Source organism: Arvicanthis niloticus, chromosome 4 (genome assembly GCF_011762505.2).
Source record: "Arvicanthis niloticus isolate mArvNil1 chromosome 4, mArvNil1.pat.X, whole genome shotgun sequence".
In the NCBI taxonomy this organism is placed as follows: domain Eukaryota; kingdom Metazoa; phylum Chordata; class Mammalia; order Rodentia; family Muridae; genus Arvicanthis; species Arvicanthis niloticus.
In genome coordinates this window covers 114,867,848-114,894,811 of record NC_047661.1, presented here as the reverse complement: position 1 = coordinate 114,894,811, position 26,964 = coordinate 114,867,848, and the positions used below count along the sequence as shown (strand labels likewise).

The 26,964-nt window shown below is 44.1% G+C and overlaps 1 protein-coding gene across 2 annotated transcripts in view; it reads right to left on the bottom strand.

The window, feature by feature from the left end:
- The window catches only part of Eif4e (eukaryotic translation initiation factor 4E), a 32,349-nt gene extending 27,851 nt beyond the window's left edge, over window positions 1–4,498 (bottom strand). Inside the window, exons 1-2 of one of the 2 annotated variants that reach the window (XM_076933301.1) lie at window positions 3,878–4,498; window positions 3,563–3,609 (exon numbers count right to left, since the gene is read on the bottom strand). In XM_076933301.1, the coding sequence (XP_076789416.1) occupies window positions 3,563–3,580 (18 nt within the window). In that variant the 5' untranslated portion in view covers window positions 3,581–3,609; window positions 3,878–4,498. Of the gene's footprint in view, window positions 1–3,562; window positions 3,771–3,877 lie in introns of those variants that run through there. The other variant, XM_034500237.2, reaches the window with a different exon arrangement.
- Between the last annotated feature and the right edge of the window lie 22,466 nt (window positions 4,499–26,964).

Below are 26,964 nucleotides of genomic sequence, written 5' to 3'. Positions count from 1 at the left end.
CTAAGCATAAAGAAAGGAACTGGACTGGGTATGTATGGTGGTGTACTCCTGTAAATCCCAACACTGGGAAGGCAGGAAGAACGCCCACCTCAAGTTTTTGGATAACCAGTCTGGTCTAAATAGTAAATTCCAAGCCACCGATGGCTACACAAAAAAAGCAAAAATAAAAACCATAAGAAATTATTCTCTAATGAAAGCCTAATGAAAATATTCTCTAACAACAAGAAAACAACAGAGCAGAAGAAAAGCAAGCTATCTAAAGAGAAACATAACCACTGGGAACATGGCTGAGGACACTGTCTTGCCATCTTGACTGAGTCTAATTTTGACCTTGCCACAATTCCAAGCTTAACAGGACAGTAGCCTTTGTCCACAAGTTCTGTGAAGCAATACACTTCCCTTAATGTTCCCCTTTGAACCTCTCAATTTATACTTGTAAGCCATTACTTATGTAACTAAGCTCAAATACTTAAAACCATGTGGTATCAAATTGAAAATGACCTTATGAAAATTCCAGACTAAAAATCTGGCAAATGCTTATAAAAGGTTGGATATGGCCGGGCAGTGGTGGCACACGCCTTTAATCCCAGCACTTGGGAGACAGAGGCAGGCAGATTTCTGAGTTCCAGGCCAGCCTGGTCCACAGAGTGAGCTCCAGGACAGCCAGGACTACACAGAGAAACCCTGTCTCAAAAAAACAACAACAACAACAAAAAAAAGGTTGGCTATGTAGGGGGAGAAAAGCCAACAGCTCATGACTCTCAAAGTCAGTGGATCTCAACCTTCCGACTGCTGGGACCCTTTACTGCATCGTCATGTTGTGATGGCCCCTCACCCTGCAGTCGTCTTCACTGCCACTTCCTAACTAATTCTGCTACTGTTGTGAATCATAACGCAAACATCTGGTTTTTGGTGGTCTTAGGCAGCTCTTGTTAAAGGGTCACACCCCACAGGCTGAGAACCACTGCTCTAAGTGCTTACAATTAAGCACATTACGAAAACAAACACACAAAAAGGCTCACAAGCTAAATGAAAGTAGCAATGACCAAATAAGATTTTTAATTTTACAAGTTTCAACTGTAATCCAATAGTAGAATAAATCATCTGTTTTTTTTAATTATTTAAAACTTAAAAAGTACTAGTGTAGTTTAGCGTAGAATAAACTTAGTAAATGCACCAGGCCCTTAACTAAAATCAAGCACCCAAACCAAATCTTTTAGTTTGGAGGAGATCCTGGAACTAGCTCTGCAGAACAGGCTGGGCTCAAACTCAAAAGAGATCCTGCTGCGGCTGCCTCTGCCTCCTGAGTGCTGGGATTAAAGAAGCCACAGCCACCGGCAGCTCCAAAAATAAATCTTACAAGTATTAAAAAGAATACTGTAGGATAGCCTGTAAGCAAGGGTGCTGACAGTAAAAAGAATACTGTAGGATAGCCTGTAAGCAAGGGTGCTGACAGTAAAAAGGGAAGGAGCACCTCAGTGTCCTTCTGCAGACTGTCCCCAACTAGTTTCAATCCGAGTTTCATCCTTCCCACATCTGAGGTTTCTAGGTTGCTCTTGTCCTTAAGTTTACAAACAGTATCCATATCAACGGGGTCAGCACTAGGAAGAGTAGTTCACCTCTGGCCTGCACGCTGGCAGTTAGGCTCCCTAAGAGCTCACAATGAACAAAGCACAGACCCCATGTTACATAACTTTGTACCCTAAATGTCACTTGGTGTCCACCTGAAACTATCTGCAACTTACAGACTCAGAACAAAATCCAATGACTACATTGTGGCTTTAGCACAACCCAAGACTTAAATGGAACTGAGATATCATAGAACACATTGCTGTTTTATTGCTTAGTCTCTAGTTTTGTCTCTATTATTACCTGTAATATTTTCCTCTAACACTGCCAGAGAAAGGTAGAAGATTCAGTCAGAAGGAGAAGGCAGAACTTGTCAAGAGTTTAAGTTACATTTAAATGCTTCCCCTTGTTCTTACATTGATATGCTAAAGTCAGTTAATTTCACTAACAACTTATGAGGCAATTTTGCAAAATGCCAGGAAAACTCATGTTAATAAAGAACAAGTAAATCAGGCCTCCACCTCCCCCACCACCAAAAGTTGTCTTGAATTCTGCCAAGACCGTTTTGCAAACTAATCAAAATTGTTCAGTCTCTGGGTGAGTTTTAAAAATATCTGGCAAAGGTGGTCCACAAAGGTTTCTGGTTGCTAGTCTATGCCTTTATGCACCTGAGACTTTATCACACAGGTGTGACATTCGTTAAAAAACCTGGGATGGATGGTCAGTGAGTGAGCTAGCTGCTGGTAAACCCAAACCATGACAAAAAAACCAAAAAACCCAAACAAAAAAAAAAAAATCACCACCTTCGGGCTACCGGAGTTACCAAGGTGATGCTCTATGTGCGTCTTGCTTCAATTAATTTCAAAATAGCACTTTAATTAAGAGAGAAGCAGTGAGGAGGAAACATCAAATGGAAAAGCAAATGTTGAGGAGTCTAAGTGATGGTTCGGAAAAAGCGCCTGAATTTCGATCCTCGGGACTCCAAAAGCCGTCCTATGACCGCACACACAAGACGTGGCTCACGCCGCTGGCCCCATGCTTAATTTTTTTTTTCTTTCACTTTAAGAAAAGATAATCTTGAAAGTTCCTGTTTCCAAAATCAGTGTTCGTTAGATATCTCCTGCCGATCTCGTCGCGTAAGAGCAGAAGAATCTACACGGTCCTCCGAGGCGTGCGCGGTGAGCCCGGGAGGATGAATGAATGGAAGCCCGGCCGGCGCGTGTGAAATTCAGGTCTACGGCCAGCCGACCCGCGGCCGCGATCTGTAGGCCTCGCTCCTCCCCCTTCCCTCCTCCATGACAGCCCAGTCCCGGCGTGGAGGGGCCAGGACAAAGTGATCACCACCTCAGCAGGCCCCCTTCCCCGGCCCCGGGAGGTGCGCGACACGATCCCTGGGCGTGCTCCCCACTCCACAGCCTCCAGCTTCTCGGCTCCCCGCGGGACGCGCTCGCCCTCTTGCCGCGCCCCGCCCGCCTGCCCGCCCGGTCCCGCGCGCCCACCGGCTCCCCCAAGCCCACCCTCCTCCACAGCTCGAAAGCGCGGCCGGCACGAGGACCCGGGCGACGGGGCGCGGGCGACGGCGAGGCGCCGCTGCCCCAGGCTCCCTCCGGCTCTTTCAGGCCGGCTCGCCGCCCACCCGCCCCGCCAGCCACGGTGCCCGCTAGGAGCGGCCCGCCCCACGCCCCCCGGGACCCCAGGCCGATCCCCGCGCCGGCGGCCCGAGCCGCCCTCCGCCGGCCACACCGCGGGGCCGCGCGGCGCCCCTCCCCCACCGTCCCGGTGCCCGGGCCCCCACACAGCGTGTGCGCTCCACGCTGCCGCCGCCAGCCTCCCGGCGCCGAGGCTGCCCGCAGAAGGTCAGGCCGGGGGGGGACAGGGGCCGGACGCGTCCGGAGGCGCCGTGCGCGCCGAGAACGCCGTCCTGCCGGAGTCCCTGAGCGGAGGAAGCCAGAGCGCGGGGACCTCGGGGGTGGGGGCCGAAGGCAATACTCACCGGTTCCACAGTCGCCATCTTAGATCGATCTGATCGCACAACCGCTCCTGAAGGGGGGGCGAGAGGAAAAAAATGAGATTCAAACCGGATTGGCCAGGTCCTGCCCACGTGACGGACGTGTCCGTTTGGCCTTGGCGGCGCCTGCGCAAGACTACAGCTGCTTGGGGAACCAGAGGCTTCTGGGAAGTGGAGTCTCTCTCTCTTTCTCTCTCTCTCTCTCTCTCTCGCTCTCTCTCTCTCTCTTTTTTTTTTTTTTTTTTTTCCTTAAGGCAAAGAAGTTTTTTTTTTCTCCAAAAAAAAAAAAAAAGTGATCACGTGGTCGCTGGCGAGGGTGCGCGGCTCCCGGCGCCGCGGGCGCTTCCTTGCAGAGTAGGTTTTAGGCCTCTGCGGTGCAGCGGGCAGCGCTCCGGTTGCACTCACTGCGGGGCATTCCTGCTGTGCCCTCTGTCGCCCAGTCCTCCCATCTTTCCTAGAAGGTTGAGAACTGCAGGCTCAGCACACGCAAGAAGGCTTCATTTGCTTAGCTGAGGTCCTAAGACAAGTTGCTTGTGTTTTTATTTAGTTTTCTTTTCGCCTCCCACCATTTTCTCTTGGTTTCCGAAAGAGGCGGCGATGGAGAGTCGTTGATGCGGTCTGCGTTCCCCCGTCCCCGGTCCACTAACGCGGGTGGTCCCTTGCTGCCATCGCTGCCCAAGCGGGTGGGCGGGCTTGCCCACGGTACCCACTCACACGCTTGGGGAAGGGGAGTGCACGCGTCGGCTTTTCCTGTTCCCAGTCCTGAGATGAAGGCGTCAGGGGTGAATCTTGCTGGACGTAAAAGTTTGGAAGTTCTGTCCAATCGGTTCCAGTATTCTGCTTGGACGTGAACGGAAATAGCCTACGTCCAGGTGCCAGCCAGGGAAGCCACTCCGGGCTCCGCTGACTCAGCCCTGGACTGAAGGTCAGGAGTCGTTAAACCGGGTCAACTATGACTCTTGACGTTGACTCATACACCTTAGGCGAGTGACTTAATCGCTCAGTGCCTCAACTTTTTCATTTATGAACCAAAGATGATAATACACTTACCTCACAAGGGTGTGCTGTGGTAAGGACTGTAACCTTAGCTTTGAAAACGCTTCGGAATCTAGAAGCAAGCGCGTGCCTTCCTAAGGACCAGCTGCCCCCGCCTCCGCTGCTGTTTTAACAATTTTTTTTTTTTCCTTGACCCTGGGTCTCCTGTAGCTCAGGGTGGCCTTGAACTTAAGGTGTAGGGGAGGGTGGCCTTGAACTGTTGATCCTCCTGCCTCCACCTCTGCCCCAAAGTACTGGGATTACTGGCTCCGGTTTGGAGTAGGGAGTGGGGAGAGCGCTTTTTTGCTGAGATAGGGATGGAACTCAGGACTTCCTGGGTGTTAGGCAAGCACTCTCCCAACTGAGCTATATCCCCACGCCTTAACAACGTTTTTAAATTTTTCTTTTGTTTACTTTGTTACGTACACCAATGCAGTTTTAAAGTTTCAAGACTTTTTTCTCCTTTATGAATGTAGCCGCTCTCAACAGAAACTTCATGTTCATGAAGTTATGTTTGTAACAACTAACAAACAAATCTGTCCCTACACTGGCACGCTACATTTTCTTCGGGGCCATCTGAGACAGTGCTGAGTAAAGGTTCTAATGAGGATCTCGGTTGCTGTTTCCACGCAGCTTAAGAATGTTGCCACCAGGAAAAGCAGTGTACGCAGGCTGTCTCTGCGCCTGCCATGTTGTTGCTGTTGTCCAGAGTTGTGTCATAGCTATTATTGAGTACATAATGGATGCTTGGGTTGACTAACACATAATTGAGGCTGGGTAAGGACTCAAAGCCAGTGCCTGCTCCTGTTTTTGTTTACCAGGTGGGCAGAAGTGATTTAAAGGAAAGCTTCTGTTTAGTCAGCATGAGTAGATTCTAAAGTAGACACAGTTCTACAAAGTAAACACATGAATTTCTATGTACTATGGTTAGTCTGTTAGACTAACCAAAGTAATTTCAATTGACCCCTTATTTTCTGTTGTCTGTAAAGTGCTGTCTGGTTAATTTCTATGAAAAGACAGCATTAGGGTGCTAGGTTGTAGCTCAGTGGATAAAGTGTTCATCCAGCCTGAAGTCCTGTTGTAGATCCCCCCAACACCACATAAAACCAGCATGCTGGAGTATTGGGAGTTTAAATTCAGTGACATGGCAAGTTCCAAGCCAGCCAGGAAAAAAAAAAAAAAAAAAAATCCTATTTTGAACTGTAAGATTACAGCAAAAACCAATTCATTGGTAAGAAAATATCCTGACGGGTCTGAAAGCCACCAATATAAAATTTTTGTTTTAAATAACAATCATTTGTATTTTTTTTTCAACTTTCCCCTTCTATTGTCAGTGAAGACTCATATTTTGGGCTAGGGGTGTAACTCAGGTAGAATGTTTGCCTAGTGTTTTAAGACACTGGATGCAATTCCCAGTACCCCTGTGCCCCCACAAAAAGACTTACACTTTTACAGTACATATAGTATACCCCATTCTTTGTATTTTAGTTGATATCTCTATATGTAATTTATTGAATTTTTTAACATTTCAGATGTGTTTGCCTAGTGTCAACACTTAAGATTTCATCTTGTCAAATTTATGAAGGCTAGATTTTATGTCTTATGTCTGTCTGTATGTAATCACTTTCATTTTACTTACTTATTCATTTATTTGTGGAGCCAGAGCCTTTCTGTGTTGTCCACGGTGGTCTTGAACTCATACACTCAAAGGATCCTCCCACCCAGTCTTACAAAGAAGCTGAAACTATAAAGGCATAGGCAGCTGTGCCCAGCCATCACCTTACTACCACATCCATGCATGTGCATGTGGTGGCACATGCCTTTAGTCCCTTTAGTCCCAGCACTCGGGAGACAAAAGCAAGCAGATCTCTGTGAGTTCGAGGCCAGCAGGGTCTACAAATCAAGTCCAGGACAACCAAGGCGCTGTTACACAGAGAAACATGATCTCAAAAAGAAAAAATAAATTAAAAAAAAGAAAAAAGTTTATTTTAAAAATCACACTAGAGAAACCTGATCTCAAATGCGGAAAGAAAAAGAAAACAAAAGTTTAATTTAAAATCAGGGGAATGAATGAAGATGCTATAATGCTGGCCCGTGTGATGAGATTGTCGAGGTCACACACGACGACTTGGGCCCAGCATAGTGTCACTGGAAGTATTCCTTATGGCCTGATTGAATTTTACTAAGCATCAGTAAATAATGAGGAGAGTTTCTCCATATAATATATTCCTCAGACTGGTATGTTACCATTCTTTATAGTTTTAACTCATGTTAAGACTTCAAATAATTCGACAGAACATGCTGGTTGTTTCTATCATATAGTTTATCTTTGGAATTTTACTTCCCTGATTTAGATTACTGAAGTGATTGTTTTGCTAGACTTTTCAACTATGGTTGGAAATAATCATACCTGCTATGGTCTACATAACAATATTTCTGCTTGCTCTCTAGGGTTTTTGTTGTTTTTACTTAAGCAAGCTTCAAAGCTTTAGATCAACCATAGCTCCTGATAAGTACTAAGCAGACTGTGAGATACAAGATACGAAGTTGTATAACCAAATAAATGACCTCAATATTGTAAGCTGAATAGTATCTAGGAATAATCTAAACCAACTTCTAGTTACATCTCTTTGCTCACTCTCCCTCGAGATGTGACTGCCTGTACTATAATTTATCTTCTACTTTTATTATGGTAATTTTCCTTTAGGAAAGATTCAAGATAATATCTTCTACATAAAAAATAGTCTTAGAAATTACTTCTACAGCTAAGAACGTCTAGGTGGTGTCAGTTCTCGTACTACAAATCTGCTGTTTACTGTCTTAGCCAGATGTTTTAGTCAGTTTATGCTTTGGTTTTCTCATAAGTTAGATAAGGAAATAGCATTGTTTTATTTGGTTACAGTGAAGAAGAGTAACTGTTTCATGTAGCGTGTTTTGAATAGATTTTCAAACACGACATTCAACATACTGATCATTAGAGTGGTAAAATATTACATTGGTATAAACTTTTTTCATTTCATTTAATTTTCTTTGTCATGTGTTATGTTCCTGCTTGCCCACCCATAATATCGTGTCGGGATCAGGACTGGTGACCTGACAGGAAGAGTAAGGCAGGGAGAGTGAGGTGGGTGTCATCCGAGGTTAATCAGTTAATCGGTAAGTGGGGCACCAGAGACAGGCTGCAGTGAGACAGCTCATTTAATTGGGGGTGGGGGAAGCAGAGCGGCAGACAAAGGCTTTTTAAACCTTTGGGGATAGGTAGGAGCTATCAGGGGAGGTGTACACCATTGGTCAGGGCCAGTGTGCTGGCTGAGGATGCCTCATTTGCATAAGGAAGAATTCCAGGTACTTAATGGACATGACCTTACATGGAGAGGGGTAGTTTAACCGAGCTGCCACTATGTGTGACCTTCTCTGGTGTGACAAAGGTGTTGGGAAAGGGAGGGAGTGGTCTTACTACTATCACTCTTGACACAGGACTTCTAGGTTTGAACACAACTCCATCACCAACTCCTACTCTGGGTTGGCTCCTTGAGTTCCACAGCTTTCCAGCCTCACAGTATGCTAAGCAAGTGTTCTATGAGGTATCCATGGCCCTCTTTTAACTCTTTATTCTAAGAAGGGTCTCACTAAGTTGTCCAGACTGGCCCTGAACTCATTCTGTAGCCCAGGTTAGCCTTAAATTTGTACTACTTTATATCAGCTCTCCCACGTAAGTGGCATTACAGACCTTTGCCACCAGGCCAGATTCGCTGTGTAGCCCAGGCTGGCCCAGAACTACCTAGTCCTCCTTCATCCGTTTCTTAAACACTGAGACTGTGTGCCAGCACACCTGGCCACATAAATTTCTTATTTCTTCTTTTACCAAAATGTAGTATGTTGATCAGCTAATGTGGATGGGTCTCCTATACCATGCCAAATAGTTTTCATATGCATTATTTCATTTGACTTTTAAAACTGTGTGAATGAAACATTGTCTTTCCTTTGTTGGCTGCTGGTGCTTACATATGTGCAGAGTACTACTGTTGACCTGTTGAAGCCCACACAGGCAGTGACGCAATCAAACCATTTTCCTCAACTTCCAAATTCATACTCGCACATCATAGTTGCTGTCTTCCGACTAGGTCTTCCAGATGGTGCCAATTATTCTTCGAAATTTTTAAAATTCATTTTTGATGTATCTGTATATGATAAGCTGGGTGGAGGTGTCCGGTGGCAGGAAGTGAATGTGGAGATCAGAGGACACCGTGAAATCAACCCCAGAGTCCTCAGGCTCCCCCAGCAAGTACCTTCACCTGCTCAGTCATCTCCTTGGCTCTCTTCAAAGTGCTTAGAATTACAAGTTCATTTACAGGCCTAACAAGAAAGCCTCCAAGAGGTACTAAGTAATAGGAGCTGTGTAGTCAGCTAAAGCTACTTAAAGACACATGAAGTATGGGCATGGGCACTTCCTGGATTTTAAAACCTGGTTGATATACTAAGTCACAGAAGTATAAATAATTCAGTACCCTTATAAGAAGTGTGACTGAGAACCAAAAAGATGCAGCTAACAAGCACTGCAGGCATCCTGATGGTGATGGAGGCATCCTGATAGTGATAGAGGGGCATCCTGATGGTGTTGGAGGCATCCTGATGGTGATAGAGGGACATCCTGATGGTGATGGAGGCATCCTGATGATGATGGAGGCATCCTGATGGTGTTGGAGGCATCCTGATGGTGAGTGACACAGTCACGTAATTGCTTCCCTCATTTCATTCAAGCCTCTGTCCTGTGTCATCAGAGAGATGCCAGCCTTGCTCACCCCTGTAAACTAGCTTCCCCATTACTCTGTCCCACCCCTGCTTTATGTTGCGCTTACTTTAAGCTTGACATCATACCAAACATTCTTTAACTGTTGATTACCTCTGCTCCAAAGACACTAGCTCTTTAATGATCTGTGGGCATAATGTAATATTTAGAGGAAACCCAAAAGTCATTTTTCTTAAAAAGTTTAGCCTTGGGGCTAATTACTAACTATCAGATGCCAAGAATCGCTTGCTGACAGGAGCCTGGTATGGCTGTTCCATGAGACGTTCTGCCAGCACCTGACCAATACAGATGCAGATACAGCCAACCATGCCAATGGAAGAGCTAGGGGAAGGACTGCAGGAGCTGAAGGGGATGGCAACCCCATAGGAAGAACAGTATCAACTAACTGGACCACCAAGAGCTCCCTGAAACTAAACCACCAACCAGCATAGGGGGATGCTAGAATGGTGAGGCGGGAGTGGGTGGAGGAGCACCCTCATAGAGGAAAAGGGGTGGGCAGATGGGATGGGGGTTGTGGAGGGGACACCAGGAAGGGAGATATCATAATTAATACAATTGAAACCTGGAAGGAATAAAAATGCATGGGATAAAATCAGTAACCTTGGAAAGAAAGTAAGATTGTAAACACTTGTCAAGGGACAAAATACAACAGTTAGATTTCAGGGTCTCTCCTTTTTTTGGGGGGGGGGGTTCGAGACAGGAGATTTCAGGGTCTTAATTGAGTCCTTTTTCAATGCTAGCGTCAGATAACAGTTCGCCGTACAAATCAGGAGTGCTTTCATGAGCCAAGCAAAGGAGGCTGGATTCATAGACAGAACCGATGTAAACAGAAACAAAGCAGAAGCAGATTGGTCATTCAGAGTTATTTCCCTCGTGAGACAGGAAGTGGTAATAGGAATCGACAAGCATCAGTCCATTTCAGTGGAAGGATTAAAGTAGAAAGATCTCACTATTGTACCACCTCAGTCTGGTCTTTTGGAAACTGGGGCTCTTATCTCTCTGGTCCTGATTTCTCCAGAGGTTGAGCAGCTTAGTTTCATTATGGTGATGTGGAACAGTCACTGAGGTCCAGTGGAGGGACTTGATCCAAAACAATGGCCTTCTTTCATTTTCATTTCCTGTACCCAAAATGTAATCAGGGATCTGGGTGAAGGAGACACAATTCTTCATTGCTCTGCACCCTGCCTTCACAACACAGAACTCAAATTGGATATGTGTTCATTAGGAGCAGCTGCCTGGCATCCATACGAAGTGTAGACTGGCAGTACTTGTCTGTGTCCAACTGTTCTAGGGACAAGTTCTCCTGGTGTGAAACAGAAATCCAGTCCTTGGAGATATTGTCTCAGGACCCAACTAATTCACCCTGTCATTTCCGGCTCATTTAGCAGCCATGATGACAAACCTATGTTCCCACATTTATTTGAATGTAAGGCTCATAAGGAAAATCAAATATCCACACAGCAGTAGTTAGGGGGTTTTGATCACTTTCTAAAAGGGTACTTGTCTTCTGAGATTATCTGCTTGTAATTGTCTTCTGTGGGAGAGGCTGAAGAAAGGCTACCCATTGGATTGTGTGTCCTCCATATCTCGAGACTGGGATGACTCCCTGAGGAAACACCATCCTATGGGAATTGTCTGGGTGGTTATCACCCTTTACCAGGACTTGCTATATGCTATACTGTCTACTCCGGGTTCTTCAGTAGACACCCACGAGTTAGTTAGCAGACAGGCAGTGCAGGCAGTGCTCTGAGTGACTCACTAATAAACAAATAAGTCAGTGACTAAGGGCGTTCTACCTTCTACTTCAGTGTGTGTATGTGCACGTGTGTGTGTGCTCACATCCCAGTGTGTAGTGTGTACATGTGGTGGACAGAAGACAACTTTTGTTTTCTGTCATTTTTGTTTAGAAATACCATGTCAGATGGTTGTATTTCATAGGAAGTTTTATTATTTTAAAAAGGAAGCCAAGGGTTGGAGAGATGGTTCAGCACTTAAGAACATTTGCTGTTCTAATGGAAGATCTAGATACAGTTCCCGGTACCAACATGGTAGTTTACAACCATTTGGGGGATGGATGCCCTCTTCTGGCCACTGAAGGTAAAAGGCATACATGTGGCGTACACTCATATACATAAAAACCTCTTTTTTTTTTTCTTTTTGGATTCTCAAGACAGGGTTTCTCTGTGTAGCCTTGGCTGTCCTGGAACTTGCTCTGTAGTCCAGGCTGGCCTCCAACTCACAGAGATGCACCTGCCTCTGCCTCTGCCTCTGCCTCCCGAGTGCTAGGATTAAAGGCATGCCATGCCACCACTGCCTGGCATAAAACCTTTTTAAAAGAATTCAATGTCGATGTTATCCGGAAAAAAAGTAACACATGTAAAAAAAGTAATTATGATAAACTACTAAAATTTGCTCAGTGACTCCTGTTGAGTTGTGTTAATGTTTGCTTCACAAGTGTTCATGTTTCATTTCTATTGTGGTGATGAAATGCCCTAACAAAAGCACCTTGAAGGGAGAGTGGGTTTTCTTGCCTTATGATTCTTGATTCTCGGTACTAGTCATGTGCGGAATTTAAGAAAAGAACTTGAAGCAACGAGTCATGTCCACAGTCAAAAGCAGGAAGAGAAGGAGGTGTGCATGCTCAGCCCCTCTCTACCTTATACAGCCCAAATTCCCTGTTTAGGAGATGGTGGAATGGTGCTGCCCACAGTGGGCTGGGGTGTCCCATTTTTGACTTTAGTAATCAAGGCAATCCCCCACAGACATGCCTAGAAACCAACCAGATATAGAAAACCCCTCATCGAGACTCTTCCCAGGTGATTCTAGAATATGTCAAGCTGACAAATGAAACTATCCATCACAACGAGTGCCTAGATCCTTAATTCCAGGGGTTGAGAATCACTACTTTTGTTTTTGTTTTTATTTTTTTGAGAGGGTTTCTCTGTGTAGCCCTGGCTGTCCTGGAACTCACTCTGTAGACCAGGCTGGCCTTGAACTTAGAAATCTTCCTGCCTCTGCCTCCCAAGTGCTGGGACTAAAGGTGTGCACCACCACTGCCTTTTATTATGTGTGACACTGCAAGTCACTACCTTTTATTATGTATTCATAACATCTCTTTAAAAACTAAGATAATGCTCAAAACCTACTGATACAGTAAGTATCTATATGTTTCAAAAACATAATGGTTAGAGATTTTCAGAAGTAGGACACCTGGGCATGATGATGTAGACCTACTATCCCAGTTTAGGAGTCAGAAGGATCAGAAATTCAAGGCCAGCTTACATACAACATAGCAAGGTTGTATTTTTTTTTTCAGGGTATCTCAAAAAAAAAATAATGTTGAGATAGTTTCTTAGAATTTGTTTTTGGAGTAAAACCAAAATTAATACTCTGGATATTAAATAATTTGACTTGGAGTTTACCAAGAGAATGAAAGAAGAATTAATGAAAGATGTATCTTAAGCTATAAAAATATGGCCATCAGCGGGCAGTGGTGGCCCACACCTTTAGTCCCAGCACTTGGGAGGCAGAGACAGGTAAATTTCTGACTTCGAGGCCAGCCTGGTCTACAGAGTGAGTTCCAGGACAGCCAGGGCTACATGTAGAAACACTGCCTCAAAAAAAAAAAAAAAAAAAAATACAACCATCATACAAGAAGGAGGGACTATGTGTTACTCTTTTTCATTGAAAATAGAAATTTTTTAAGCCAATGTTGTATACTCCTGACCCAAATGACAAGATCTGGTTGTGACTCTGTTCCCTGCACACTGTGTGTTAGCCTTGTTTTTTTGGTTGGGTCTAACCCACCTATTCATCCACTTGAGTACGCCCCACTCTGGGTTTACAGCTTTTGAGGGTCAAATGGGAAATTGAAGTTCTGAACAGTTATGGAAACTGAACAACATACCACACATTTTTTTTTTTGTCGCTGGGCCAGCAATATGGCTGAGCAGATAAAAGCACATGTTGTGCAAGTTGGGTTGGATCCTTGGACCCGTAGAAAGCCAGATGTGGTAGGTCACATCTGCAGTTCCAGCATTCCTTTGGAGAGATAGGAGCCAGAGATAAGAGCATGGCCCAAAGCCTTCCGGCCAGCTAGCCTGGCATACACAAAGTCACAGAAACAAAAGGTATTCCTCAACAAGATTGGAGGAGAGAACTGACATCCAAAAGTGGTCTTCTGTCCCCCACATGTACACACTGGGATGTGAGCACACACACTGAAGTAGAAGGTAGAAAGCCCTTAGTCACTGACTTACTCGTTTATTTAGTGAGTCACTCAAAGCACTGCCTGCACTGCCTGTCTGCCAAGCATGGCTTCACTTGCTACCTGGAACACAATGACCTGGAGAACTAGTTAAAACAATGGATGGTTGCCCCTAACAACCTGCTGAGGGCCGAGGAAGCCTCTGTAAATTCTTTCTTGCCCCCCCACCCCAACCTTAGAGTATAATGTAGGCATACAAACTGGACCCAGGGTGGAAGCCTTTCAGGAGCTGTCCTGGCTCCTGACACAGCTCCACTGGTGACATCTCCTCTCTTCCATTAGTGTTAAAAATGCTTATGCATAAAGATTCCTGCAACAGCATAAAATAATAAAAATATAAATATCTTGTTACCATGACTAAGCAAAGCAATGTGTCAAAGATGAGAGGAATTCGATAGTTAGTCTCCCTTAACTGAAGATTTGTTCTTCAGAGGCACAGCATAAGCAGAAGATGAATTACTCATAGTCTCTAAGTGGGAATAACTAAAAAAAGACAGTAGTGTAAGTAGAGACAGAGAACTCAAATTGCTACGCAACTTCCCTTCTTCCCTGGATTTCTTTCTCTCACTGAAAACTGACTTTCTCCGAACTGGAAGAAACCATGACCACCAAGGATTCTGAACCTCACTTACATCTTGACAACTTGCCACCACATTTATGCTGATTCACATTTCAGTACATCCTTAGAGCCATCTACAGAAAGGAATAGCTCAGGGTGCTCACGCCTGGGCCAATCAATGCCGGGTAGCAGGAACAGGTGTGATGCCGGGTAGCAGGGATGGGTGTGAGGGCTGGCCAAACTTTTGTCCCAGTCAACTTTGGCTGAAAGTGAGACCCTACATTTGCACTAACCGAAAGCCTTCTCTCTGAGTCAGAGAGTTGGAAGAGGGAGGAGCCGGTTACAGGAAATCGGAGGAGTGACACATAGTCAGCAAAGTAGTGTCTGCTTTGTGCTTAACATCATGCAGAGAGGAGTAACTAGCCAGAATGACCAATTAAGACATTGTAAAATGAATGATCTCAGACGACAACAACACAGTGAAACAGAAGGCTGTATTCCAGGGGTAATGTGAGAACCCAGGAAAGATACACATCAATGTATCAGCAGCAATAATGTCTGAGAAACGAGCATGCCATGGAAAGATGCTGATGTTTTGTGCTTTTATAGGTGTTTGAAATTTTTAGAAATATGTGGATATATGCATTTGTAGTATATCAAAACAAGTAAACAGCAAGGTCCAAATTTCTTTCAAAGTTTTGTAAGCAGCAGTAACAGGAATATGGTGTCCTGAGAACAGAACAGATGTCCTGTGTAATGAACAGCACACCAGAATCTACAGAATGTAATGTCATACATTCTAAATCTTTGAAATTGAGGTGTGGGAGAGGGGGGCGCCGGATTCTACTTTTTAAAGAAGAGAACACACAAATAACATCTAAGCGGATACGATAGGTAAAGTGGTTCTATGCAATCTGAGAAAAAAATATACGAGAGGAATTCCAGTTAATAAAAATTTTGACGAGGAAACAGTAAAAATATTTCTTTTCTTTTAGTGATTTATTCATGTTTATTTTATGTGCATTGGTGTTTTGCCTGCATGTATGTTTATGTGAAGGTTTTGGATCTGCAGTTCCAGACAGTTGTGAGCTTCCATGTGGGTGCTGGGAACAGCAGCTAGGGCTCTTTAACCACTAGCCTCTCCAGCCTGTAAAAATATTACTGTGGCCCTGTTCTTGAGATAGACCTATAAACAAATAATTTAAGTCATTGCCACAGAAATGTTGAGGGTGAAGATGTAGCATTTACAGAGCTACAGAACAAGGCATGTTGGGAAGAGACAGGAAGGCATAAGAAACTGTTGCCTGGTTACTAGGAAATGACCTTTATTTTACAAGCTTGTATGTAGTAGCTTGTCGGTTGCTACTCCAACCTGAGACAAAATTTCACTTCAGAGTGGCTTCCTCCTTCCTTTTTCCTAAGAATCACTAAAGTGATTGCTTTCCGTTAAGTGAGCGATTGCCCCTTGCTCCTTATTATATGTCTGGCAAAGACTGTTCCTCCTGGTGTCTCCCCCGCACGCAAATGTTATAGAAAGCACGGAGACCCCTGGGTGAAAAGGAACCAAGACCTTGACCCTTCCTTTCTGGTAATTCCAATTTACTAGATCTATCTGATTGGGTGGGCCTAAAGGACGTGATGGGGCAGGAGAGAGCAGTAAATCCACAGGAATTCACCGCTGAGAAACAGCCGGAGAGGCGTGGCAAGGCTGAGTGATTTAGCGCTTGGAGGACCAAAAGCCGGTCACCACTTCACATCTTACTTGCCTTCGGGGATTTGTCAGAATGCTACAGCTTTAAGGTCCCATTCCCTCAGGACAGCAAGACTGATCTGGCGCAGTGGCAGACAACTGTCTGGGGTGCTACTGAAGGGCTCCACTTCCCCAGTTCTCTCGGAGCAGCGAATATCCTGGAATTAAAGCAGCACCTCTTGTACTGGTAAGTCTGTAGGCTTTTAATAATTTATGGGAAATTTTTTTTAAAGCCTCCTCCCCAGTAATAAGTAGAAATTACCGAAATTCAGTTAAAAATAACTGCAATTTTTTTAAGATTTATGTTTAGATTTATTTATTGTATATATGTGAGTACACTGTTGCTGTCTTCAGACACACCAGAAGAGGGCATCAGATCCCATTACAGATGGTTGTGAGCCACCATGTGGTTGCTGGGAATTGAACTCAGGACCTCTGGAGGAGCAGTCAGTGCTCTAAACCATTAAGCCATCTCTCCAGCCCCCAATAACTGCAATTTTTGGTAGACACAATTAAATTGATTTTTTTTACACCTAAGATCCAAACCACATTTTATTTCTAAAAAATTCTTGTCATTCCAACAGTGAAGTCTTTCTTCTAATTGTCAAAGAGCAAGAACAAATATTTAAATGAGAGGGGAAGGGGGGAGGGGGAGAGGAAGAGAGGGAGGGGAGGGGGAGGGGGGAGGGAGAGGGAGGAGGAGAGGGAGAGGGAAGAGAAGGAGAGGAAGAGGGAGATCAGAGGACATTTGTCCATTTGGGTCACAGGGATGGAGCTCAGATCACCAAGTTTAGTGTTGGTGGCAAATGCCTGTATAGACAGACTGGGTCGTCTCACCAATGTTCTTACTCTTTTTAATTGCTTTTGTGTGTGTGTGTGTGTGTGTGTGTGTGTGTGTGTGTATACACATTTGCATTTTCACACGTGCAAGTATATGGAAGGCACATGCGATCATGTGTTCATAAGTACTTTCTTCCTTTCTTGGGTGTCATCTGCCTTGTTTTTTGAGACAAGATCTTTTACTCTTCTGGAGCTCAGTGACCAGGGTACTATAGCACTGTCCTCTGTCCTAGAACTCACTCTGTAGACCAGGCTGGCTTTGAACTAAAGGATCTGCCTGCCTCTGCCTCACAAGTGCTGGAATTAAAGGTGTATGCCACCACATAGCAGCGTCTAGGCAGGAATGGAGGAGCTAAGAGTTCTACATCTTGTTCAGAAGGCAAACAGGAGAAGACTGGCCCCCACATGGCTAGGAGGAGGGTCTCAAAGCTCACCCCCACAGTGACATGCTTCCTCCAACAAGACCAACAAGTGCCACTCTCTGGACCAAGCATATTCAAACCACCACACCTTCCCTACCCTGATGGACTGTATACATGGAAATCTGCTGTTTTCAACCTTCCTAGAGTTCCTCATGTTGTGCTAACCGTCCCCCTCCATGATAAGAACATTTTCCTTGTTACTTTATAACTGTCATTTTGCTATTATTATATATACATAATTATATATAATTATATATATAATTATATAAATATTTGTAATAGAAATATCTGATATGTGACCCCCCCCCCAAAGGGGTCACAACCCACAGTTGCAGCTGAGAACCTCCAATGTAACTGGTGACACAAAGTAAACCATTCCAACCCTAAGTGGGTTTTGCTGGGTAGTTTATTACAGCAATGAGAAAAGAAACAGATTCACCTCTCTCCTCCCTCTCAGACACAGAGGCTGTGTCTGAGACTCCCCCACTTTCTGCAAAGACAGCCTCCCCACTTGCTTGCTAAGCTTTGCTCATGTCTGTAAATAATCCCCTTATTACCATCTCCCCTAATTATTCAGGTTACATCTGGTTCTTGTTACCCTGATACTATAGTGGTGACTGTAAGCATCAGGTAATATAGATTTACAGTTTAATAATTATAAAATCACAATGTATTTTTTTCATATTCATAGGTTCCATCCTGTCTCTTGGTCCTTGATCCAAAATTTCATGTCAAGCCAATATTATGTTCCTCTCTAGTATCTAGCATGTAGCAGTGACAACTAATATGTAGCAGTGGCATCGAGCATGTAGTAAAAGATACTCTAGTGAGAAAACATACCTTGGATTCTGTAGGAAATAGGCCATTTGAATTTTACTCTATCATCAATGGAGAGCAATCGCTAAGCCTATGAAGATTGTCATAATTAGACTTGTGATATAAGAACACACTTCCAGCAGTGTGGAGGGAGGGCTGAACGCAGGAAGGTCAATTAGGCTGCTGTTGCTATAATTTAGATGAACAAAGCGATGAAGGTCCCAAAGTGCAATTAGAGAAGAAATAAAGAGGATAGGGCAGTTATCATAGGCTGTTACTGCTGCAATAAAAAGAAGCCGAGTCAGAACATCCCTAAGCTGCATCAGGGGTGCAGGGACTCCAGAACAAACAGTGCTGGCTCCAGACCTCCCTTCTCCTGCTTTCCAGGGATCTCATCAATCTCCTCCAAGGGCTATGAAGGAAGGGCTGGAGAGGTGACTCGAGGTTAGGAGTACAAACTGTCCTTCTAGAGGATCAGAGTTGGGTTCCCACTGCCTACATCAGGAAGCTCACAGAAATTGCAGCTGCAGGGGATCTGATGCCCTTCTCTGTAGTCCACAGGCACCCGAACTCAAGAGTGCGCACACGCATGCTCTCTCTCTCTCTCTCTCTCTCTCTCTCTCTCTCTCTCTCTCTCACACACACACACACACACACACACCATTTTAAAATAATAAAAACAAGGACCAAAGAGATGGCTCAGAAGTTAAGATCCCTTGCTGGTCTTACAAAGGACCTGGGTTTGGTTCCCAGCACATACCTGGAGGGAGGCTCATTACCATCTGTAATTCTAGTTCCAGGTATCTGATGCCCTCGTCTGACCTGCAGCATCAGGCAAGTGCACATATTGAGCACATATTCATAGAGGCTAAACACTCTTCAAAAAACTGTTGCTTGACATAAGAACGTAATAGGTCACCACTGGGGTATGGTAAATATGACTTATTGTTGTTTTACAGACACTTTTATATTTAGATAAATTTCCACATTAAAAATAATATTTTTAGCTTTTAAAATATTTCTCAAATATAGACTAAAGTGGAGAAAAAGTAGGCAAAAGCATTAGAGGTTGTGAATCCAGTCTCTAAGCAAGACTGTCTGAGATGATTTCTAAATTACATGCCAAGTCCTACAGAATTGTCAAACGGACCAGAGAGTCATCGCTCTGTCTCTTCCAGTCTCTTCTAGAGGCAATTATGCTAACAGCTCACGGAGGCTGAGCCTTGGCCCCGAGGACTCAGAGCCTTACTTGAGTACCAAGCTCCACTGTATGCCTGCTACAAGGATTAACTCATTTAATCCTAACAGGCTCACTTTACAGATAAGGAAACTGAGCCACACAGAGACATTAAAAAGCCCAAGGGCATACAACTAACAGTCGACAGAACAACCAGACATTCTGGTTTTAGAAGTTGGTTTTGTACACCAAGATGTTGCAATATGCTGCAGTGGCCATTATGAGAAAGAAAGCATCTATCCTTGATCTTATGGAACATAAAGAGACGGCGGCAAGACAAGAATTCACCAGCAATATTGGAGGGCAGGGTACAAAACTCAGACTTGTACAGAATTGCCCATAGATGCATCAAAACCAAGTTTGATGCCCAGAACAGAGAGAGAATTGGTTCCTTCAAATTGTCCTTTGACCACCACATAACACTGTAGCACTCACAAACAACCTGCAGAATAAACAGATCAAAGTTTTTTTTTTTTTAAATAAAACATACAATTTATGGCACAAAAACAATTCCCTAAGACACACACACATACACAGACACATAGACACACACAGCAGTTAATGCAACTTGCTGTAGGTGCATGCAACACGTTTCTAACATCATAAGTGACTATTAATCATAGTCATAGAAAAATGGGCAAAGAAATGAAATACTCAAAAGTAAATAGAACAGCCTTGGGTTGGAGATGACTCCATGGGGAAAGGTGCTTGCTGCTAATCCTTAGGACCTGAGTTTGATCCCCGGGACCCACCTGACAGAAAGAAAGAACCAACTCTGGCAAGTTGCCCGATGACCTACTTTTGGATGCTGTGGCACCACAATGCACACATACATAAAATAGATAAATGAATGCAATTTTTAAAACTAGACCAAGACATGGAGAGAAAAGGAAAATAAGACCCCCGGGGAGGGGAGAAATTACAGTTTTAAACACTGTGAAGGACTGAACCTCATCCATCAAAAATACAAAGGCTAAAATGACATTATTTCATGAAACTACTGCAGTATGAACTGTGTTTGCTTGAGAGTAGAGCCATAGGGAGTGTACTGATAGGTACAGTATCTGCCCAGTGTTTTACAGTCTTGGAAAATTATATGCACACAGACACTTTATCTAACAGGTCTTCTTATGGAATCTATTCAACAGACCTACGTGTAAGATGACATATGTATACTGAACCATTCTACCCATTAAAAATGTTTCCTTTCTTTATCTCTCTTCCTTCCCTCCCTCCTTCCTTCCTTCCTTCTTCCCTTCCTTCCTTCCCTTTTTCCTTCTCTCCTTCCTTCCTTCCTTCCTTCCTTCCTTTTTCCCTTTCTTTCCTTCTTTTGTTTTTGTTGTTTGCTTGGTTGGTTTTGTGTTTTTAAGACAGAGTGTCTCTCTGTAGCCCTGGCTATACTGGAACTTGCTCTGTAGACTAGGCTGGTCTTGAATTTGGAGATCCCCTGCCTCTGGCCCCCCAAGTGCTGGAATTAAAAGCATGAGCCACCACTGCCCAGCTTAAAAATGTTTTCTTAAGCACATTGAAGACTCCAAAGTACTGGTCCTAAATTATTCTTCATCTACAAAACAGAATTATTTGTAGTCAATACGAAGTGAGATAGCTCTCAGCTGGCAAGATGGCTCAGTGTGCAAAGGCAATCCCTATAAAACCTGACAACCCGACCTGACCCTCGGGACCCACATGGTGCAAGAAGAGAACTGACTCTCATGAGCTGCGGTCTGACCTCTACATACTAAATAAGCACATAATAAATAAAGATGTAAAATGAATAAAGATTTTAAAGAAGACAGCTTGCAGTATTTGGTGTTATTTCTTATAAAAATTATGCAAAAGGCAATACAACCTAAGATGTAAATAGTATATTTGAGTACATGTATATATTGGATGCACACACACATACAAACACACACACACACACACACACACACACACACACACACACACACAGTTAGTGCATTGCTATAGGTGCAGGCAAGATTCTCCGTTTGGTGTGTTAAGAATACACATTCCTGTGTCTCCCACCTTACACGCTGCATTTCTCTATCCCCCTCCCCCATTCCATACTCTTCATCCTGAAGCTTGTATACGCTGGCCAGAGCAGTTAAATAGTTACATCCGTAGACAACTACTAGTCAGAAAAGGATGCTCTTGCTTCAGCTCTTCTCTTGGAATAAGGGATCCTTCCCAGTGGCCCTCTAGTGGACATCCCCTTAAGGCTACTTAGTACTGTTCAGTCTTAAATTCACCACAATAGAAGGAAGATTACACAAAAGTATTACCAGACTAGTAAGTTTCAACCCGGGGTGGGTTTTGCCTTTGTTTGATTTTTGTCCACTCTAGAGAGTAATCAACAGTAGGTGGAGATTCTGTCAGCTGTTAGAACTCAGGGAAAGGGTGTGCCTGGCATCTGCTGACTGGAACACAGAGATTCTATTAAACACTCTACTAAGTACAGCTCAGTCCCTACATCCAAATGCCAACAACTCACTGATCTTTGGTGAGCAGCCCCCACTGGGTCGTCATCCACTGTGATTAGGATGACATTGACTGGCATAAGGTCAGTTCTCTGTGCCCAGCGTGTCACTGACGCTTCCGTTTCTACCTTCCTAACCCGGAACGTATGTCTCTTTCTGTCCAAGGCTGGGGTAAGGATACTGTGAGAAGACCTAGTGGCGAGCAGGTCCTCAAAAGATACGAATTGCTGTAATAGGGAGAAAGCTAAATTTATGAGTGCAGGACTGAGAAGAGAAAATAAAACGAAATACTGAAAGTTTCTGATATATGTGTTATAAAGGAGACCCAGTGCTTGGAAAGAATCCAAGTGAAGCCATATTGTGTTTTTAAAACATAGCTCCTCTCTAAAATGTAGTAGTAGGGGCTGAAGGGATGGCTCAGTGGTTAAGAGCACTGACTGCTTTTCCAAAGGTCCCGACTTCAATTCCCAGCAACCACATGGTGGCTTACAACCATCTGACCCTCTCTTCTGGTGTGTCTGAAGACAACTACAGTGTACTCACGTAAAATAAATAAATCTTAAAAGTATGTAGTAGTACATTGCTGCTGCTCTTGCTGTTGATCCGAGATGCTTCTTATTACTGCAGTGGTAATAAACACTGTAGACTCATACCCGTTCAAGGAACACTGAGAATATCAGCATATAGTAGGACAATCTGTATCATACCCCCACCTCATCATGGTTCAGGGAGCACCATGGGAGAGGTCTGAGAAGAACTGAGAGCCAGATAATGAGGACAGGTGCTGTGGAATGCTGTCCCCTGGACAGAACATGGCTGTTACACACCACCTCCCAGCAGCTGTGGCTACCTGTCCAAAACCCACCCAAAAGCAAGCCAGTTACAAATTTCAGCATGCTCTTCCAGAGGTCCTGAGTTCAATTCCCAGCAACTATATGGTGTCTCACAACAAGCTGTAATGGGATTTGATCCCTCCCTTGGTGTGCATGAAGACATAAGACATAATAAATTTTTTAAAATCTTTTTAAAAATGTTCTTTTAACTTGGTAGTTGATAGCTCTTGGGAGAGGGAGAGTCACCTTTTTGGGGAGGTGTAGTGTCTTATCTCTGTCCCCTTTGATAAGTTATTTCTCCACCAGTAAAATGAGCCAATTCCACTGGGTGGTGGTGGCACATGCCTTTAATCCCAGCACTCGGGAGGCAGAGGCAGGCGGATTTCTGAGTTCGAGGCCAGCCTGGTCTACAGAGTGAGTTCCAGGACAGCCAGGACTACATAGAGAAACCCTATCTCGAAAAACCAAAAAAAAAAAAAAAAAAAAAAAAAAAAAAAAAAAAAAAAGCCAATTCAAGCCAAATTAGATTATATTAAGCACAGATTTATTGGGAAGCTGCTCTTGAGCGCATTTACTGGCCCCAAGGACTGGAAGTCACCAAGGGAAGGGAGAAGAGAAAGAGAAAGCATGTTCAGCGTGTGTGGGGGTGGAAAGGGTGCAAAATGTCTGGATTATACAGGAAAGAGCCTCTGGGGGAAGAAGGTCAGGGACAGGGTATGCCAGGTAGGCACTGAGGAATTCTGGGAGAACCAGGAGGCCAGCTGTGCTTTGGTATGTAAGATACGCACCTCAGCTGCTTGTCTACAGGGTCTGAAACCAAACACCCTTGTCTGATCTACCTTTGAATTTTCAATGAGACTTTGTTTCAAAAAACTAAAAACAATTTTAAAACGATACATTGTTCTCTCTAGTTTGGTCAGTTGTGGATTTCTGTGGGAGGCTCCCTCTGCCATAAAAACAAGCTTCTGAGCCAGGTGGTGGTAATCTACTCCTTTAATCAAAGCATTCAGGAGGCAGAGGCAGTCGGAGCTCTGTGAGGTTTGAGGCCAGCCAGGCCTAGGGAGTGAGTTCCAGGACAGCCAAAGCTACACTGAGAAACCCTATCTTGTAAAACCAAAACCCAAACCCAAAAACCAAACCAAACCAACCAACCAACCAAACCATTAATATGTGGATGTAGGGATAGGTATTTAGAATGTTATTATGATTTTTAGAATGTTTTATAGAGAGATGATCTTACCAGTGGTTTCTTGTTCATAATTCCCTCCTCAAGGCAGGTCATAAAAATTAGAAATTCTGTTCCCGAAGCAGGTCATGGAAACTGTTACCTTGTTCCATACATGATGGTATATGCCTAATTAATCACAGCCTTTGGGGGTTGGGGGCTGGGGAAGGCAGGTAGAGCTCTATGAGTTAAAGGTTAGCCTGATCTACATAGTAAGTTCCAAGATAGTCAAGGCTATATAAGGAGACAAAAACAAACAAACAAACAAACAAACAAACTGTAACTTTCCATTTCGCATTAGAGCTGGCCAGAAGAAATTCCATGATATGCTTTTTAAAATTTCTTTTTAAACTTATTTATTTAAAGTTATGAATATGAATGTTTTGCCTGCGTGTATGTATGGCCACTACATGCATGCTGTGCCCCTAGAATTCAGAAAAGGGAGTAACGGATGGTTGTGAGCCACCATGCGGATGCTGTGAACCAAACCAGCGTCTTCTGTAAGAACAAGGGATTTCTTTTTTGTCTTTTGGTTTGTTGGTTGGTTTGTTTTTGAGACAGAGTTTCTCTGTGTAACATTCCTGGCTGTTCTGGAACTCACTTTGTAGACCTGACTGGCCTCAAACTCAGAGGTCTACCTGCCTCTTCCCCCTAAGCGATAAGATTAAAGGGGTGCACCACCACGTTCTGCTGCAACAAGTACTCTTAACTGTGAGCTGTCTCTCCAGCCCTCAAAGGATGTAGCCGCCCGCGGCCACAAGTCAACTGGGTTCACCTGAAAGGGGGGCTGGGAATTGAAGGGGGAAGGAGGGCGAGAAGAGATGAGGCCAAGACAAAGTTCTCTGATCAAGGCCCCCAGCTTTAATGTTCAGCTCTCAGTTTAAAGGGGAAGACCCAACCCACAACCCCTCCTGGTTTCAGATGGGTGGGATAATCCATAGTCCGTTCCAGGTCACGGCTGGCCGGAGATGTCTCAAGGCAAGCCCAGGGGCAGTTCTGCTTCTGTGTTCTGGGCAGCCAAGGTGGGTAACTCCACCTAGATCCTGTCACTTGACTTTGTTGTGGTAAACAAGGTCTCTCATGCTTGCTCATGGTGGAGGGAAGGTACAAAAGGACATATGTTTTCTGAGCCAAAAACACAGAACAACTATAATAGGTGACATTTTACAAGAATATTTGTGTGGGAAAGCTCTCCGAGACTGTAGAGATGTGTTTGATGCCAGAACAATTATCTGCGTTTATGAACAAGATACTGACAGAAGTCTTCATGAGAGGTGGGTTGTAGCTTGTGCATATCTGTGTATCACCCTTAGGGTAACAATCAGGCCCAAAGGATATGGTGTGAGGTGTCTTAAGTGTGTGCTTTCAAGATCCATTTAAGTGGAAACAATCACTCAGTAATTACTAATGATGATGATGGTGGTGGTGTGAAGAAGGAATAAGAAGACAGATGATGTGTCTCCTCATAGTATTTGGTTTAGACTTTCTTTAGTTTTCAATTTTGTGCTGTCAGTACCATGTTTTGCCAGAAGGATGTCCTCCAAATCCTGGAACTCTTCATTCTAAGCTCACATCTGTGGGTACCTTTTCTCTTCAGTATGCATGACATTTTTACATTTAAAGTTTTTTTTCAAACTGTATTCAAGGGTGGCAAGATGGCTTACCAGGTAAAGGCACTTGGTGCCAAGCCTGGCAACCTGAGTTCAGTCCCCAGAACTTGCATGGTGGAAGCAGAGAACTGACTCCCCTGGTTGACCTTTGACCTCTACAGGAGTGCTTTCCAGTAAGTGTAGTTCTAAATAAAATAAGTTAATCATAGATAATTTTGAAAGTCTAAAAATCCTTTAAACTTTTTTTTTAAACTTTGAGATTATTCATACAAAAGTAAAAGCATATCAGTCTAGGTGTAGTGATGTACACCTTTGATCCCAGCACTCAGGAAGCAGAGACTGACTGAGTTCCAGGCCAGCCTGGAGGCACTGTCTCATATAAAATAGTGAGACCCTGCCTCAAATAAACTAAAAGAAAAAGCATGGTAATAATCATTTATGCTTTTTTTTTTATTATTAGGCAATTTGCTAGAGTCTTTGAATGAAAAATTCCGCCTAATATCCTCACCACAGCCCTATAAGGTTAACACTATTCGTCACATTTTCAGATCGGGGAAACTGAGGCACAGAGAGGTAAGCGCAGTGTGTAGGTCTACACTGCTGACATGTTCGAAGATACGACGTGAACACAGATAATCCGAGTCTGTAGGTGTTTTGGGGGTAAGTGTGTTGGGGGAGGGGTTACGGCACACACAGACAGGCCTGGAGTAAGAGTGGAGATGTGACCAAGCCTGGAAAATCTCATCTTGAGACCGGAAGGAGGAAGGGGAAGGATCGCTCCTTCCCTCTTCTAGGTCTGCATGCCTGTAGCCCTAGGGCACTCTACCTCCTCCTCCACCATCTGATGGACAAATTACAGGCCTAAGGACCTGGAATTCCTCTTCATGCAAACTAAGCGTTCCGGGCACCTCAGCCACAACTAATATGTACACAGTCCCTGAAAACCCCTACCTACTCCCTAAAGTTTACCCAGCCCTATTCACTGTGAACAAAGAAGAGCTGTTTCACTGAATACTGTCTAGAAGTGCGGTTTCACTCGCTCCCCATAAACACTCCCTCTACTCCTCCAGCTGCCTCACACCCCTCCCCCTTCCGGCCTGTGGCACAATCATTAGGCCAGACCCTTCAGGTCCAGCCAAGCAAAGGTGCCTGCATACCCTAAGGGCAGAAGCCAAGCTGGGCCTGAAGGAGAGTCTAGCCACTTTGTCACACTACCTTGAAAACACTAAGGCTAAGTTTTAGAAACTATGATTTGCGCTTCCCACAATTATAGTTAACTCAGTCATTCTGGATTTCTGATGGGGTTGAAAACATATAGCTATTGACCTTAAGAGAAAAGACTTGAGTGGATGGTCGTCAGCTGACATTCACCCTAAAGCCAGGTTCAGAACTACATGTTTTAGTTAGAATAGATGACAGAGGAGCTGGTTAGTCAACAAAAGGATGGACTGGGTATTAGGACTATCCTGTACCTCACTGGTACAAATTGGCATAATTATGCTC